Source organism: Vombatus ursinus, unplaced genomic scaffold (genome assembly GCF_900497805.2).
Source record: "Vombatus ursinus unplaced genomic scaffold, bare-nosed wombat genome assembly UNPS02000582.1, whole genome shotgun sequence".
NCBI classification, from domain to species: domain Eukaryota; kingdom Metazoa; phylum Chordata; class Mammalia; order Diprotodontia; family Vombatidae; genus Vombatus; species Vombatus ursinus.
Genome location: NW_020940360.1, coordinates 31759327 through 31777989, shown reverse-complemented (window position 1 = coordinate 31777989; position 18663 = coordinate 31759327). Strand labels below are relative to the sequence as shown.

At 35.7% G+C, this 18663-nt stretch overlaps 1 protein-coding gene across 3 annotated transcripts in view; it reads left to right on the top strand.

Annotated features, from left to right (window-relative positions):
• HACE1 (HECT domain and ankyrin repeat containing E3 ubiquitin protein ligase 1) overlaps positions 1-18663 on the top strand; it is an 88301-nt gene that overhangs the window by 54439 nt on the left and 15199 nt on the right. For all 3 annotated transcript variants that reach the window (XM_027856267.1, XM_027856257.1, XM_027856278.1), the window contains 5 exons: positions 2505-2616; positions 2718-2815; positions 3022-3109; positions 5778-5927; positions 8800-8996. In XM_027856267.1, coding sequence (XP_027712068.1) covers positions 2505-2616; positions 2718-2815; positions 3022-3109; positions 5778-5927; positions 8800-8996 — 645 coding nt within the window. The remainder of the gene's footprint in view (positions 1-2504; positions 2617-2717; positions 2816-3021; positions 3110-5777; positions 5928-8799; positions 8997-18663) is intronic.

Genomic DNA, 18663 nt, shown 5'->3' with positions numbered 1-18663 from the left:
TCCTGAATGTATCCTTCCCCTGATCCAATGAGCTATCCCTTGTAATGAAGATTTTTAAAGGGTGAGAAAAGAGTTCTGCAAAGTCAACCAATGCATTGACTGTGTCTAACAATATGTACAATATACCAAAGTCACCTACATCTGCAGTGCTGGGTGCTTTTTATCAACTTTTTTTCTGTGACTAGGGCTTGATCATTATAATTATTCAACATTGAGTTTTTTCCTCATTTACTTTGTACTCATTGTGTACATTGTTTTTTTGACTCTGTTTACTTCATATTCTGTATCTTAAAAAAAAATCAAAACATTTCCCAAGTAATTTAAATTCTATTCTAGACGTTAAAAAAACTCACTGTAATGGAAAGCAGTTGATGTAAGTATCAAATGAAAGATGCAGAGAAATAAGGAATTTAGAGGAGGAAACATACTTCTAGCTGGACAGTCAGAGTAGACTGTCTTGGAGGAGGTGATATGCAGTTTGAGCCTTGTGAAATGAGTAAGATTTTAAAATAGAGGATCATTTTGGTTAGAGATCAGTGTGATCCAACAGCTCTTTTTGACTTTTGCTTCTAAAACTTAATGTATTTGAGACATCACTAATTTCTTTTTCTCTTTCCAGTATTCCTTCAGATTTTATTTCTGTTAAAGACACTATTATCTCATCCATTCTCCCAGGCCTTTAAGTCTTATTTTCTTTGACTTTACCTACCTCTTCACCTCCTGGGACTAATTTATCATCAAGTCCTATTGATTCTTCCTTCAAAATGTTTTAGATTCATTCTCTCATCTCCATTGTCACTGCCTAGTCAAGTGTCCTTATTGGCTCATTTGTTACTGTAATTTCCTTCTTGCTGAGGGTTTTTTTTCTTTTTGAGAGGGAGTGGGAAGTGGGAAATCTTTTATTCTTCCCTTCCAGCCCATCTTTTATATTTTTCCTAGTCAATAAACATTTATTAAGCACCTACTATTGCCACTCAATGTGATACAAATGGAGATACAAATAGAAATAAAAATGACGGTCTCTGTCTTAAAGAGCTTATAGTCTATTGGAGGAACACAAAAAGAGGCTGAAAAGGGAGGAAGAGGGAAGATGTGGGATGGGAGGGAGAATACAGTGGGGCCAGAAAGTTATTCACCAAAGGAACATGATGGAAAAATCCAAAAGTGGTGTATTGCTTGCCAGAATTATGTCACCTCAATGATAAAAACCAAACCAAAACAAAATTGCCTCAGTCCTTTGCTTTGTATATCAAATACAGACATTCTCTCTTTCTGCTTGTCCAAACTTATAACTTATTTCCTGTTATCTTCCAGCATTTACCCAAATGTCAAATCAGTATCCTCTTCCTCTACTTTTGTCATGCTAATTCACATGCCCACTGTGAGCAAGAAACCTTAGTGTCCTTCATGTTACTCTTTCATACTGAAATGGCCTCTTTCTCTTCATTCAAACAAACCCTGACTTCATACTTCAGTATCTAATAGATAGCAAGGAATACTTGAAAGAAAACTAGGCTAGGAGACAAGAAATTTGGGTTTGGGTTTCATCTCTGTCATTCTATGATCTTGTGCCTCAGTTTTTTTAGCTGTGAAATCAATTGATTGACCAGATGATTTCTAGATCTCCTTGTAGCCCCAAGAATCTATGAATCTTTGAAAGTCATATCACTTTATGATGTTTTTCTTGCCTGCTTTGGCCTCCACTTACTTTCTCAGCTCTAAACTCCTGTCTAATCTGTAGTCTACATCACATACTTCAAACATCTAAATATCTACTCCCTTGTGTTGTTCCATGATTGTTTCATATATTAAGCTTATGTCCTCAGCTGGGTTATGGATTGCTTGAGTACAGAGATTTTGCTCTACATTTCTTTTCTATCTCCCACAGTACTAACCAAATATAAGTGCTCAGTAAATATTTTCTAATGAATTACAAAGTTTTACTCATCATTACCATTTTGTTTACTTAGTAGCTAATCAAAGTATCTACATCTGTCTTCAGACTTTTTTATTAGCTTCAGAGCTTTTGGAGAGAGGAAAGGGTACCAAATTCTTCTTAATTGCCAATCAAAAGGCCATCTCTCATTCCGAAGGGCAAAAAGAAAGGCTACATATGGGACTATTTTAATTTAAAATGAAATGAAACGTGTACCATGATGTTTCCTGAGCATGAGAATTAATTTTTGATTTTGTTGAGCTTGAGAAGACATTATATTTGTTGTAGATGTGTTCAATTACATGTCTGACATTAAAATAATGGCTGGACATAAATTTCTAAATTATCAAAGGTATCCTGTTGAAAATGGGAGCAACTTCTAGAAAATATGTAAGTTGTGCATAGTTCTGCTTTTATTTTGTGAGCAGTTGCTGAAATGTTTGAACATTATTAACTAGTTACTCATGAGTCTCAGAATGGTACTTTATAATGAGTATTTTGCATAATGCTTAAAGCAAAGATGATAATTATATAATTGTAATGTTTAACACATCTCTTTTTTTGGTAGCCTTTTAAAGATCGTTGTGAGTGGTTCTACGAACATTTGCATTCAGGGCAATCAGATTCAGACATGGTACACAGGCCAGTGAATGAAAATGATATCCTGCTGGTTCATAGAGGTATATTTATTTGACAAAGAAGCTAATGCATATGAAATTCACAAAACATTTTTTTGATCATTATTTTTAAGATATAAAACTAATCAGTGCTACATATGTAGATTCTATTTTTAGGAGTAGCTGTGAAGTTGTGTCTAAAGCAAATTGTGCAAAGCTAAAACAGGGGATTGCTGTGCGTTTCCATGGAGAAGAAGGCATGGTGCGTATAAAAATAAGTGAAAAGTATATCACTACGTAAAAAAGACCGAAATATACTTAAATAGAACTTGACAGTAAGTGGAAATAGAAGAAATTTAATTAAAATTTTATTTTCCTCATATTTTAAAATGTTATAACATTTTAAGATCTGTGTACATATGTATTATCTTATCCCATTATTTGTTATTTTTATTTTCTTATACCCAGGGTCAAGGGGTTGTACGTGAGTGGTTTGATATTTTATCCAATGAGATAATTAACCCTGATTATGCATTGTTCACCCAATCAGCTGATGGTAAGTATATAATTTATTTTATATTGACAGTTATTAATATCTTACATTTGTATAATATGTTAAAGTATTCAAAGTACAGTATTTATTTACATGATATCATTTGCTAAAATTGTCAGGTCCTCTATTATTTTCATTATTTGATAGGTAAAGGAGCTAAGGTTTAGAGTAATGACTTGGCCAAAGAAAATGAGAGCACAGACTAGAATTCAAATCTTTTGACCCAAAATTTAATGTTATTTTTTGTTATAACCATGTTTTGTATTCAGGACTAGAATAGTTAGACACATATTTGCAAAATGAACATATTTCTCTTCCTTTTCCCTGTTTATGATCATAATAGCACTTGTTTTTTTTTTAAAGCAAAAAAAGACAACTTTTTTTAGTCATCTAATTATACAAGATCTTTCTCTTTGATCTTAATTCACTGAAATTGTTTCAAGATCAAAATTACCTAGTATTTTGTGTAACACCTTGAAGTTAAATTATTTTCAATCAATAAATCTGCTAGCCTTTATTAAGTGCCTACTGTGTGTAAAGTGCTGGCAATACAAAGAAAGGCTAAAAACAGTCAAGAAGCTCATAGTTTAATGGAGGACACAACATGCAAACAACTGTAGACAAACAAGATATGTGCAGGATAAATTGTGGCTAATCTCAGAAGGAAGGAGCTAAGGTTGAAGGTTAATTTTAGCCTAGACTTGAAGGAAGCTAGGAGATGGATATGAGAAAGAAGAGAGTTGCAGGTATATGGGGCAGCCAATGAAAATACCTGGAACTGGGCAATGGAATGTTTTGTGCAAGGAACATCAAGAAGGCTAGTGTTACTGGATTATAGAATACATGGGAGAGAATAAGATGTGAGAAGACTGTAAAGGTAGGAAGGGCTCAGGTTATGAAGGACTTCACAAGCCAAATAGTATTTTATATTTGATCCTGGAGGTAATGGGGAGCCAGTGCAGTTAATCAAATGGCAGCTTGAGGAAAGGAGGAAAGTGACGTAGTGAAACCTATGCTTTAGGAAGATCATTTTGATAGCTGAATGTAGGATGGATTGGAGTAGGTAGGGACTTGAGGCAGAGACACCAACCAAAAGACTACTGCAGTAGTTCAGATGAGAGTTGTGGAGTTGAGTTTGACACTTAAGTTTGCAGATGGAGGATAGAAGTGACCTTTGATGTCATCTATTCTGAACCCCTCATTTTACATACAGATAGGGAAATGGAAGCCCAGAAGGGTGAGATGACTTGCCCAAGAACACACGGAGAATAATGGTAGAGCTGGCATTTGAGCCCATTTCCTTATAATGCATTGCTTTTTCAACTGATGTTCTTCACAGTTGCTTACAAACTCACCCTCAAGTACATCTGACAAGGTTACTCCCCTGCTCAAAAATCTATGTTGGCTCCCTATGTGCTTTTACAAACTTAGTTGAGAATTTAAAGCTCTTTATATCCATCTCTGGCTTACATTTCCCAGCTTTTAGTACTTTACTTCTTTTTGGCAGGTTCTGAGTTCTCTCCAAATTGGCTAACTTGCTGTTTCCAGAATCTGGCACAGTATTTCTCCCTGGAATGGAATGATCTTCCTCCTCACTTGTGTCTTTCACAATCTTTAATTTACTTCAGTGTTTAACTTGTGCTAACTCCTATGCCTTTCCTGATTGCCCCTCACTGTTAGTGCTTACTTGCTTTTTACATACTCTCTTATTACAGGATGTATCTCTTTAATAGAATGTAAACTCTTTGAGACCAGGGTCATCTGCTTTTAATTTTGTCTTTACATTTCTAGCACCTATCACAGTACCATTCACTTGGTGTTTAATAAATGCAAAGTGGATTGAATTAGGTATTTTGTGATAAGAGATTTTCATGGTGGGTAGATTGGTGGTTTTTTTTTTTTTGACATGTACTGCGGCACAAAGTTTTAGAATTGGTTTTTATTGTTTCAAAATAGTTTTGGTACTTGGAAGTTACTATTTATTTGTATTCAATTATTTGTATATCTCCTTATTCCTTGCCTATTTGCTCCACTTGGAAAGACCTACATACTTTTCCATTTATCTAAATTACATCCTGTTATATTCCTCACAGTGTATGGAATGGGCTCTTATTCCTCTTACAGACATTTTCTTTTCTTCAGTCAAAGTTCAATGAAAATTTATTTCTTGCACAAATACATCCCTTGACAAATGGAGGTGAATTAATGATTTTTTCCTATCCCCTTTTTCATTGAATAATTTACACATTCTACAGACATTATTACTTTTGAAGTTTATGCTCAACATCAGTATTTATTAACTCAACTTTGGCCAAAGCATAGTCTGTGTTATAGGACTCTATGGATTATTATGTCAGCAATGAAGTAATGGTGTTATAGAATGTAAACTACTCTGGGCAGGGATCTATCCCTTTAACCATTTTATGTGTTGGTTATTTTGAGTATGCTGTTTATATTTTGTAAGTTTGATCCTGATGTTGTATTCTATATTCATGTTGCTGCCCAGGGAACTGGAATAATTTAAATTAAATGAATAAATATCTAGTCTTTTTGATAATTAAAACTGTCGTGTTTTCACACTATGTGCTACCTTACCTTGAAATGTGGATTCACTATTTAACCTCTCCCTCCAAATGGAGAATAAAACTTTTTTTTTTTTTAATTTCAAAAGGAACAACTTTTCAGCCTAATAGCAACTCATACGTCAATCCTGATCACTTGAATTATTTCCGGTTTGCTGGACAGATCTTGGGTTTAGCTTTGAACCACAGACAGCTGGTCAACATTTACTTTACAAGGTCATTCTACAAGCACATTCTTGGTATGATTCTACTATCAGTTCACTAATGCCTTATTTAGACAATGTTTTCCTCAACTTTTGGGGAATCTATTTTTGTGTTGGTTTGGACATGAAACAGATTTGGTAGCTTCATCTAGTGTTTGTCTTTTCTCTTTCCTCTTAAATTTTAACCATAGTCATAAATCCCACGAGTGTGTATGCAGAGTTATCTGGTAATGGGAAGGTGATAGAGCAGCATAACAGGATGGGTCTCTAAAGATGTGTATTTTGAAGTTATTGAAGAGTAAGTTGTAAGTCGTGCTGGAGAGCCTATAATTCCAGTTGAGAATCTTGTTTAAAGTTAAAGTCATAACATTTCAAAATTTTAAACTTCATGTACCATTTCAGCAAACACTTATTAAATATCTACTGCATGCAAGGCATTGTACTGTACTGTGCCATGTAGATACAAATAAAAATATGAAACAAGTCCTTTGTTCAAGGAGCTTAAACTCAATAACTGATACAAGGGATACTGACATAAATGTGCAGACAAGGCATGGGTAATATGCTATGAGAAATTTGAAGAGGGAGAGATCATTTTTATTTGAGTGGGATGAGTCAGGTGGTGGTAAAGAAACTTAAGAACTAGGTAAGGGCGATGAAATCTGAGTTAGGCTTTAAAGGAAAAAATTCTACCTTGAGGGTGGCAGGGTATAGGGAAGATAGCATGAGCATGGGAAACGGCAGGATGAGGACAGGAAAGAAAATAGCCCAATGTGGCTATTTTAGAACACCGAATACGTGCCAGGGAATTTTGTGAGATAGGTAGCACAGGTGAAAACTACATTGTGGAAGACTTGTGAACATAAGTGTGAACATCAGGAATTTATGCTTTATTCAGAAATGGGGAACTACTGAAGGTTTTTGAGTGGCACAGTGACACCATAGTGTGTTAGGAAGTCCCAAGCCTACCTCTCCAGCCTTATCCATCACTCCCCTTCCCTCACTTTAAAATACAACTAACCTGGCCTTGCTGTTTTCTTAATATACAGTAGTCCACTGCTCTTTTCTTGGCCTTTGCACTTGCTCTCCCCCCATGATGGGCGCAGAGAGCACTCCCTCCTCACTTCCAAGTCTCAGAATGCCTTCTGTTCTTCAACATTAAGCTCACATGCCACCTTCTACATGAAGCCTTTACTGAGTTCCCCCAGCTGTTAGTGCTCTCCTCTCCAAAATTACCTTCTATTTATTTTGTTCATGTGTGCTTGTTGTCTCCCTTAATAGAATGTAAGCTTATCAAGGGCAGACTATTTCATGTTTGCCTTTGTATCCCAAGCACCAGGCACGCATGGTACCTGGTATACAGTAAGTGCTTATTAAAGGCTTATAGGAAGACATAGGTAGAGGTGGACCGATGGATGGAACTAGGAATCAGTTGAAGGCAAAAAGGCCTGTCATTCCAACAGGATAATGGTAACAAGAAGGAAAGGAATAAATATTTTATTAAGTGCCTCCTTTGTGCCAGGCACTATACTAAGTATTTCTCAAATATTATCTCATTTGATCCTCACAACAGTTCTGGGAGGTAGGTGCTATTATCTCCATTTTACAGTTTCCTCAGTGAATTGCCCAGTCACAGAACTAAGTGTCATAGCTACTTTGAGATTTTGAATGTCAAAAAAATCCTTCCTTGATTTGTCTTCATTGGTTGACCTCATTTGAAGCTGATTTTCTTATTAAAGTAAAACTTAGTATAAGTTCTTCTGGTTAGGTTAGGAAGTAGCCTGGAATTTTTCTGTTATTTAGATTATTGTTTTCTTTGTGCCCAGCTTTCAAAAAATTGAATGAATTTTTAAAATTCCGTTGACCATATTAGAAAGATTGAGTCTTGGGGCAGCTCAGTGGCGCAGTGGATAAGAGCACTGGCCCTGGATTCAGGAGGACCTGAATTCAAGTCCAGTGTCAGACGCATAACACTTACTAGCTCTGTGAACCTGGGCAAGTCACTTAACCGCATTGCCTATCAAAAAAAAAAAAAAAAGATTGAGTCTTAAAAAGTGACTCATTATCTAAGTCATGTTAGAAAAATGAACTAATTTTTTAAGGGCCAGAGGTATAGAACTTTGTGCCTCTGTATTTTGAAATTTTTCGTTTGTTATTTGTATCACTTAGTTGTTTTGTGGCAGATTTTTGAGAAAGTGGATCCCAACTCATAAAAAAAAGAGGATTTAACTAGAATGATACTGAATGCAATGATTTGAGTCCAACCAAATTTTTTTTGGGGGGAAAAAAACGAAAACCAAAACCTGGTCTTTTAGTTGAAAAAACAAAAATGTGATTTTAATTACCAAAAGTTTTTTACATTAAATAATGTATGTTAAGAAGATATTATGTAATGTGACTACAGCTAATGGAATGATCACTTAAAGATCTCATATAGATCTTTAGCAAAGCTCTTATATGAGATGCAGCATAGAAAGCTGGCCTCAACACCAGGAAGACATTGGAGTCAAGTCCCACCTCTGATACATATCTGCTCTGTGACTAGGAGCAAGTCACCTTCCAGTGCACTGGGAAATTTTCTAAGACTTTTAAGTTGAAGAGGTACTTAAATTGATAGTGGGAGTTTCCTTATTTGTGAGTACTCTATACTAATGAAGTCATAAATCCCTTTTGCTTTTGAATTCTTCATGCATCCTTTTGTGGTAAAGAATCAGGGAAACAATTGCACTTAAATATAATATTTCACTGGATTCTTTTCCAATCATAGGAGTAATATTAAATTATCTTGTGAATTTAGTTTTATTTTGCAGTTTTACCATAGATCAGTAGAGGGCAATGTTCTACCATAAAATAGACAGAAAGGCAGCGGATTTTAGATCTAACAATTGCATATGTGTGTGTTTTTCAGGTATTCCTGTAAATTACCAGGATGTGGCATCTATTGATCCAGAATATGCAAAAAATCTGCAGTGGATACTGGATAATGATATTAGTGATCTGGGTCTAGAATTAACCTTTTCTGTTGAGACAGATGTGTTTGGAGCAATGGAAGAAGTGCCTTTGAAACCTGGGGGTGCAAGCATTCTTGTGACACAAGACAACAAAGTGAGTATTCTAATTTTCATCTTGGTCGTTATTAGCTTGATAATTTTGCTAATCACTTGTTAAGAAAATTTTGCTCACTTCATAATAGTTTTGTTCAGTATTTTTATGGAATCTATTTTCTGGACCCTGAATTCTTATAGTAGGTTTCAGTATTATGCAATCATGTATTGAGAAGGGATCTCATTATTTTTCTTTTCTGGAAGGTAAAGTAGCCAAGAGTATAATTTTGGCCATACCTTTTTAGTGTATGTTATTAGTGTTTCCCTAAATCATTAGTTATCTTTGCTCTGAAAGATGAGATTAGAACCAGCAACTTAAAGATCAAATTTACCTTAACAAAAGAGCATTTTTTGGTTTGAAAAAATACACACACATATACATACATACAGAATGTTAAAATTAGAGATTTTAACATAAAAATAAGTAAAATTAGACATTTCATTGAATAAATTATAGGACAGTGCATATTTCAGTATGAAATAGATATATAAGACATACCATTTTCCCATCACCTTTAAAACCTGTCACTCCCAAATTATGAACAGTTTTGTGTTCCAGAAGTTAGTAAGCTAGTTTTTTAGAGCTCGGTCTATGTTTTCCCATAGAATCATTGTTAGAAATGGTATTTAGGATTTTAGGCCCACAAAATGTCTGTTTCACCTATTAATTAATGCAACATTATGTCCCAGATTTTCTAGGGGCAGCCCTGGTTTATAGAAAGAAAGTGTGCTTAAAGAAATTAAGGGAAAAAAAGAGAATTATTAGGTTTGTAGAGTGTTAGATGTGGAAGGAAACTTTTAGCAATCATTTTAACCCCCTCGTTTTAAAGATACTTCTCTTTTACTAGGCCATGTGTTGTAAGAATTGTCCTAGGCTGAAGTGTTAAGGACCTCTGCATTGCAAAGAAATCAGAATCTGTCCTCCTGGAGCTGGCTTGGCATTTGGAGTTTAGAGATCTGCTTCAGCTGATCTTTGATTGCTTGTTCTTCCTGCATAAGACGTTCTGCCACTAGGCAGCTAAAGAGCAGATGGGGTCTCAGTAGGGAGTGATTATTAGCTCAAGGTACTCATTCAGCAGATATTTATTCAGTACCTGTTGTATGTACAACTCTTTGGGAAGCTTCAGGGAGATTGAGTTTTGATGATGAACTTAATCCATTGGAAGCTGGAGTTTCCTCATTAGTAGTTCCTTAAACCAATGAAATTACAAGTCCAATAAAAAATAATAATCTCTTGACATTTATATTACGCTTTAAGGTTTGCAAAACACTTTACACACTTTTCTTATTTGAGCCCTACAACAGTCTTGTGAGGTAGATGCTGTAAGTATTGCTATGCTCATGTCCAGATGAGGAAAATGAGGCTTAGAGAGGTTAAGGGACTTGTACATGGTCACGCACCTAGTAAGCACTAGAAGTGGAATTTAAGCCAAAGTCTTCTGGATTCTGAGGTCAGCACTTTATCTACAATGTTATGGGGATACTCATGGGGATGTGGGGATGCTTGTGGAGTCAGTGAGCAGGTAATTGTCTTGAGTATGGAATGGGAGTAACATGAGAGAAGTCTGGAAAAGTAGGGTGGTCAGAGATTTTGGAGTGCCTTGAATGCAAACGAAAGAATTTGAACTTTACAAATTAAGCAGAAAGGAGCTACCGAAGACATCATGCAGACCCCAGCTTGAGCAGAGTTCTCATCAGGTGGCACTGAAAGGAAAAGGGAGTTCATTTGTCCACTGGCCATCTTGGATGGCTCTTTGTATAAATAAGGTCTTTATATAAGTTTAATGGATATAGGCTTTTATATTTAGAAATGGAAGGGAGTTACATGTTCTCAGAGTTAGTAGGGAACTCAGAGGCCATCTAGCGAAATCTCTACAACAAATCCGGTGGTCGGTTATCCATCTTTTGTTTGAAGACTTCTAGTAAAGGAGAATCCAGTGCTTCCTAAGGTTTATGTTGATTTAATTTGGAAGGCCTTGTTGAGTTCTTTATAGCATTTCTCTAGCTCATCCTCAGCAGCAAATGTTGACATATAAGCAGCAGTTTTCATGGTGGTCTTTTTGCATATGTTTATCTTGAGAGTTATAAGATGGCCAAATGTATTCCATAAAGTGATGTTGCTTGAGACATTTGGACACATGATAAAATCTACTGTTGCCATCTTCTTTATTTACCTCTACAAGGAGAACTATGAGCCATCCTTTGTTTAGCTGAAACTTTTTTGTTTTATGGTTTCATTTATAGCAAAACTGTTAAGATCGATAAGTTACATTTATTCTAGTAGTGTGTTCATTTGTTCACTTGGCAAGAATCTTATATTTGGAGAAATGACAGCTAAGTTAATGTTTAAAAATGTTTAAAAACTGCTCCCTTTTCTCCACTCAGCCACCGTTACCACAGGAATAGAAGGGGTCACATGGGACAGAGGGCTGGTACTTGGTTTTATTTGTTGTGTGGTTGTCATGGCCAGTCACCAAGTGACCTGCTTGTTGGGAGTGAGCATCTGTATACTTAGCTAGTCTTGTCTTCATTGGGATAGACTTGAAGGATCAAGTGAGATAATAAATGTAGAGTGCTTTGCAAAACCAAAAGCATTATATAAATGTGAGGTGATGATGATGATTATGATACTGATGATATGCCTTTCTTGCTTGATTGGTTTAACCTAACAGAGCTTCTGTTCTGCTTTGAAAGCCTTCAAGATTTTAGGGTTATCTCCATGCTACAGTGGGGCGTTAGAATAGAAATACAGTAGTTCTACTTTAATTGCAAGAAAGTGGAGTTGTTACTCTTATAGTTGGTTATAGTTGAATAGTGAACAGTTAAATCCTGAACTATAAATTTTAATTTTTGAAAAAAAAGAATTGTCTTTTAAAAATGTTTTCAAAATTAGTGGGCTCTGACTTCTTAGACTTTCTTAGATTACATACACAAAAGGAATAATATTTTTTATATAAACTTTGTTGCATATTATTATTTTTTTATTTGATACCATTTTTACAATACCTTTATCATCTGCCACAAGTCTCTCTTCTCACTCCAGTCTGTCCTCCATTAAGCCACCAAAGTGATTTTTCTAAAGCACAGGTCTGACCATGTCATCCCATTAAACACTGGCTTCCTGTCACCTCCAGGATGAAATTAAAAAAAAAAATCCTCTGTTTGACATTCAATGTCCCTTCATATTCAAACTCCCTGCCCCGTTTCTCTCCTCCCCTCCCCCTCAATCTTAGAATTACAGCCTTTTTGATGTTCTTTTTGATCCATTGACACCAGCCTCTTTGGTATTCCATGAACAAGACACTCCATCTCTCGGCTCTGGGCATTGTTTTGTGCTTGCCCCCAATGTTTGAAATAATCTCCCTGGCTTCCTGGCTTCCTTTGGCTCTCTTCAGGTCCCAACTAAAAATCCTATATATATGTGTGTATATATATATATATATATATATATATATATATATATGTATGTTAGTTTTCTGTCTCTCTCCCATTAGACTGTGAGCTCCTTGTTAGCAGGGGCTGTTTCTGCCTTTCTTTGTTTCCTCAGAGCTTAGCACAGTGCCTTGCAAATAGTAGGCATTTAATAAATGTTGACTAACTGACCTTCAATCCTGATTATATCCCTGTCCTCTCTTTCCTACCCAATGACTCATTCCTTTTTTAAAAGAAGAAAAAAAAGCAGTTCAGCATAAACAAATAACACTGTAATGAATTATGACAGTATATATAACATTACTTATAACATCTATACTGCCCTACTTATGCAAAGAATGGGGGTGGAGTGGTATATATATCCTTTAGAAGGAAATTTTTTTTTTTCAGTTTTAAATCTCATCAGTCATCATTAGTTTCATACAATTAATATGTAGAAAGTAACCAGATTTTTGAATGTTAAATGGGGTTTGTCTAATATTTGAGAACCCATTTAGGATTTAGGGTCATTCAGACCAAATCACAGCATTAACATTAACAACATTTTGAAAGAGTTTTATTAAACTAAATATCAAATTTCTTAAACAGATCTAGTGAAAAAAAAAAGATAATTTTATGACAGTCAATGCTTTTGTGATATAATTTACCCTTATTTGGGGAGGAAGCTGGTGTGGTGAAAAAGTACTGGGCTTAGAGTTACAAGGATGGGGTTTGAATTCTGGTTTGCCATTTATTAGCTGGATGACTTTTCTGTAGGCAAAAGCACTTAACCTCTGAGTATCTCAGTTTCCCTCACTTCTGAAATGGTGATAACCTAAAACTATCTACTGTAAACCTTATAGGGTTGAATTAATGTTTGAACTATTATTTTTATTTAAACTCAGATTTAGATGTTTTTATGTATCTTTTTCTGAAAGGAATATGTTCATAGATTCATTTTAAGAACATTTATAGATATCTAGATTTATAGATATCTGAATATAGATATTTACATAATGATTGTCTTTAATACCTTCAAAGAAACTTAGGGAGGGTGTGAACGTCCTTCTGGCTCTTTTGAGAAGTGTGAAGTTTCAATTGTCAATATTTTAGAGTAAAAATTTTAAACTTAAGTATTTTCTGACATACGCAACACCTCTTAGTCATTAGCTGGATGTTATACTAGTTACTAATCACTTGGTGGAGTCATTTATTGCTATGTTTTCTTGAAAGACTTGGGTAGCTTTTAAGTGATAAAAGTATGTTAGGTAAGACATTAGAGTTTTAAATATGTATAGTAAAATTTTGCAATAAATATAACTTAGGCAAAAGCATGTTTTTAAAAGTATATTGAATATAAAGCTATTACATAAAGTTTCTAAATATTGAGTGTCAACATTTTTGTTTTGTAAAGTCTAGGGAGGAAAAATCCATGGGATTAATATTTGAAAATGCCTGTTACTTGGAATAAAAAGTTAACAACATTGGATCATTTGTCATTTCTTTAATTCAGATTTCACTATTAGTTCTTGACTTAGATGATAATATTATTATTCTAATAGCATAAGTATCATTATTGTTATTTATTTATTTATTTTTTTGGCTAGGCAGTGGGGTTAAGTGACTTGCCCAGGGTCACACAGCTAGTAAGTGTTATGTGTCTGAGGCCAAATTTGAACTCAGGTCCTCCTGACTTCAGAGCCGGTGCTCTATCCACTGCGCCACCTAGCTGCCCCATTAATGTTATTTTTAGATAATTATTTTGCATGGTATTTGTTATATCCTCAAACTATAATTTTGTGAATGATGAAGAGATAATTTTAAAATGGAAAAAGGAGCAACTTCTTTCCATAAATTGGAATATATTGTAAGTCACTTGTAGAAAGGACTATCTTTTATGTCTTTATATCTGTTTACATATGTGTGTGTATGAAATAAATATTTCATTAGGAAAATTTAATTAGTCATTTTTCGTTCATGTCTGATGCTTCATGACTCCATTTAGGGTTTTCTTTACTGACTAGTTTGCCATTCCTTCTCCAGTTCATTTTATAGATGAGGAAACTGAGGCAAACAAGGTTAAGTGACTTTTCCAGGCTCACATATCTAGTAAGTGTTTAAGGCCAGATTTAAACACGGGAAGATCAGTCTTCCTGACTCCAGGCCAATGCTCTATCCACTATGCCACCTAGCTTCCTTATTAGAAGAACAGCAATTTAAATACTTTAGTCATTGGAATTCAAGTGACATTTATCATTTGATAATAATGCTCTCCAAGTCAGTGTTTCTGCAAGGTCTAGAATATAGAGTTCAAGATATTTTTATTACAGTATTACCCCGATATCTTATTTTGACGTGAGGTGACACAAGGTTCAGAGGCCTTGTCAGTGAAGTGCACATTCTGGCAAGTATTCCAAAGCTAGAAGAGCTTTGAATATGGGCCCAGCCCTAGACTTCTGCAAGAAGACTAGCCTACGTAAATTTAGAAAGATCTATCACCAGATAGAAGACCATCAGATGATCCATTTTTGTGAGACTATAACAGAACTGGAAGATCTTCGTCTAACTTATTTCTTGTAATGTGAAATGTAGCTCTTTTGCAGTGAAATTTGAAGTAAAAGCCAGTGTAAAATTTCTCTGTGTGTGTGTGTGTGTAGGTAGCAAGAAAACATGAGAAAAACAAAACCCATTACAAATATAGCCAAGATGATGGAGTAAAAGCAGTGACTTGCTTGAGCTTTCTCCCAAACCCCTCCAAATACTTGTAAAAAATGACTCTAAAATTCTAGAGCAATAGAACCCACAAAAAGAAAGAGTGAAACAAATTTCTAGCCCAAGACAACCTGGACGGTTGATTGGAAAGGTCTGTTGTGCCAGACTGGGAGAGGAGCTCAGTTTAGCATGGGCTGTGCAGTCAAAGATGGAGCAGGCCTCAGGAGACTGAATCACGGGCAGCTGTGGCGGTTTCCAGACTTCTCAACACATAAACACCAAAGACAACTTAGAAAGGTCAGTGGGAGAGTAACACAGTCCAGTTCTGGCCTTACCACAGCCCTGGGGTGATGGCCACAGCAGCAGTGACTGCATCTGGAGCTCTCGACCCACAGATGGTGGGGGTATTTGAGGGGACTTGCAGAGATCTCTCTGCTGGCGTTCAGGCAGGATTCTTTTGATTTGCCCATGCTTGGATCTGAGTCACAGTCCTGGGTGGCAGTCCTGGGACAAGGAGGAGTGCTGGGGAGGTGGAGCTTTGTGGCATGATGGAGAGGGAATCTTCCTCACAGTTCCAAGGCAGAAAAGAGTGCTTGTGGTCACTCGTAGACCAGAGCACAGGCCAGGAAAGGAGTAAACACCTCACCTTTGATCATACCACCTTGGAAGAACTGAAAATTCACAGGTCCTTAGAAGTATCTGTGAAAACACCAACACAAAACCCTGAAGCTTGGGACAGTACATTCTCCACACTGGAAGCAGACCCCCCTACCTTAACAAAGAGTTAAAAGGTCAAGTAATCAATTAGGAACATGAGCAAACAGCAGAAAAATCTGACTACAGAATCTTACTTTGGTGACAGAGAAGATCAAAACATACAACCAGACGAAGACAACAAAGTCAAAGGTCCTACATCTAAAGCCTCCAGGAAAAATATGAATTGGTCTCAGGCCATGGAAGAACTCAAAAAGGATTTTGAAAATCAAGTTAAGAGAAGTAGAGGAAAAATAAGGAAGAAAAATGAGAGTGATGCAGGAAAATCATGAAAAATGAGTCAACAGCTTACTAAAGGAGACTCCCAAAGTACTAAAGAAAATAACACCTTAAACTTAGACTGATCCAAATGGCAAAAGAGGTCCAAAAAGCCAATGAGGAAAAGAATGCCTTAAAAAGTGGAATTGGCTAAATGGAAAAGGAGGTCCAAAAGCTCACTGAAGAAAATAATTCCTTAAAAATTAGAATGGAACAAATAGAAGCTAATGACTCTATGAGAAATCCAGAAATTATAAAACAAAACCAAAAGAATGAAAAAATAGAAGAAAATGTGAACTGTCTCATTGGAAAAGCAATGGAAGTAGATCCAGGAGAGATAATTTAAATTTAAAATAATTTAAAAATTATATTGGAGTACCTGAAAACCATGATCTATAAAAGAGCCTAGATCTCATCTTTAAAGAAATTATCAAGGAAAACTGCTTTGCTTTCTAGAATCAGAGGGTAAAATAGAATTTGAAAAAATCCACCTCCTGAAAGAGATCCCAAAAGGAAAACTCTTAGGAATATTATAGCCAAATACCAGAGTTCCCAGGTCAAGGAGAAAATATTGCAAGTGGCTGGAGAGAAACAATTTAAGTATTGTGGAAACACAATTAGGATAACATAAGATTTAGCAACTTCTACATTAAGGGATTGAAGGACTTGTTATATGATGTTCTGGAGGTCAAAGGAGCTAGGATTAAAACCAAGAATCACCTACCCAGCAAAACTGAGTATAATCTTCTAGGGGGAAAAATAGACATTCAATGAAATAGAGAACTTCTAAGCATTCTTGATGAAAAGACCAGAGTTGAATAGAAAATTTGACTTTTCAAATACAAGACTCAAGAGAAGCATGAAAAGGTAAACAGGAAAGAGAAATCATACGAGATTTATTAAAGTTGAACTGTTCACATTCCTACATGGAAAGATGATATTTGTAACTCATGAGTCCTTTGTCAGTATTAGGATAGTTGGAAGGGGGGAAAAATACACACACACACACACACACACACACACACACACACGACATAGGGTGAATTGAATATGAAGGGATGATATCTAAAAAATAAAATTAAGGGGTGAGAGGATTGTACTGGGAGAAAGAGAAAGGGGGAGATGGAATGGGGTGAAAAAGCTTTTTAAGTGGGATAGGATGGAGGGAAAAATAATCTTTCACAACATGACTGTTATGGAAGGGTTTTGCATTACTACACATGTATAACCTATATTGAATTGTTTGCCTTCTCAATGAGGTTGGGTGGCGAGGGAGGAAGGGAGAGAATTTATAACTCAAAGTTTTAAAAACTAATGTTACAAATTGTTTTTACATGCAACTGGGAAATAAGATATATAGGTAAAGGGGTGTAGAAGTCTGTCCTGCCCTATAGGAAAATAGAAGGGGGGGTGATGGAAGTGAGGGCAGATTGGGGGAAGGAGTATTCAGAATTCATGGCATCTTGGGGTAGGGGTAGGGGAGAGATGGGGAGAAAATTTGGAACTCAAAATCTTGTGGAAGCGAATTTTGAAAACTAAAAATAAATAAATAAATTGGGGGGGGGAAGAATGCTTGAAAAAAGACCTCTATTTTACTGAAGTACATTCTCCCCCTGTAGTTATTCTCAGGTTTGTTAGGTAAGTTATTCTTGACTCTAAGCCCATATTTTTTGCCTTCTAAAATATCATATTCCAAGTTCTTTGCTTCTTGTAGTGGTGGCTGCTCAACCAGGTGTGATCCTGACTTTGGCTTCATAATACACAAATTCATTCTTTCTGGCTGTTTACAGTATTTTTTCCTTTGACCTGGAAGCTTTGAAATTTGGCTATGATATTCCTGGGAGTTTTTATTTGGGGATTTCTTTTAGGAAGTGACTGGTGGATTATTTCTATTTCTACCTTGTCCTCTGGTTCTAAGAGATCTAGGCCCTTTTTTTGGTTTTGGTGTTCAGATAGTCCAGTGATTTCTTACATTTTTTTTCCCCTTTGCTGTCTTTTCTAGGTCTTTTTTTTTTTTGTAAAGTATGTTACATTTTCTTCCATTTTTTCAGCTTTTTGACTTTGTTTTAATATTTCTTGCTGCCTCATGAAGCTATTGGCTTCTATTTAGTCGATTTGAATTTTCAGGGAGTTTGTTGCTTAGGCAAGGTTTTGTACATTTTGTGACAAGCTATTAATTCCTTTTCTAAATTTTTTTTTTTTCCTATTGGTTCAAAGTGGCAGAATTGTATGCTGTCCTTTGATCTCAGTTTCCTGCCTTGATTATTCATCTCTAGCCTGGGTTAGATACTAAATTTGAAATCTTTCTATGAGCTTAGGGTAAGTAAAACAGTTACATACATACACACGTGTACACACACACATATTAAGAAAGAGAGTGAATGAATGAATGAGTGCAGGATGGTTAATAAGAAGGGAGTGTGCTTATAACTAGGGGAATCAACTTCATGTAGAAGTTGGCACTTTTGATGAGTTGAAAGAAACAAAAAATTCCAAAATGCGGAGGTAAAGGG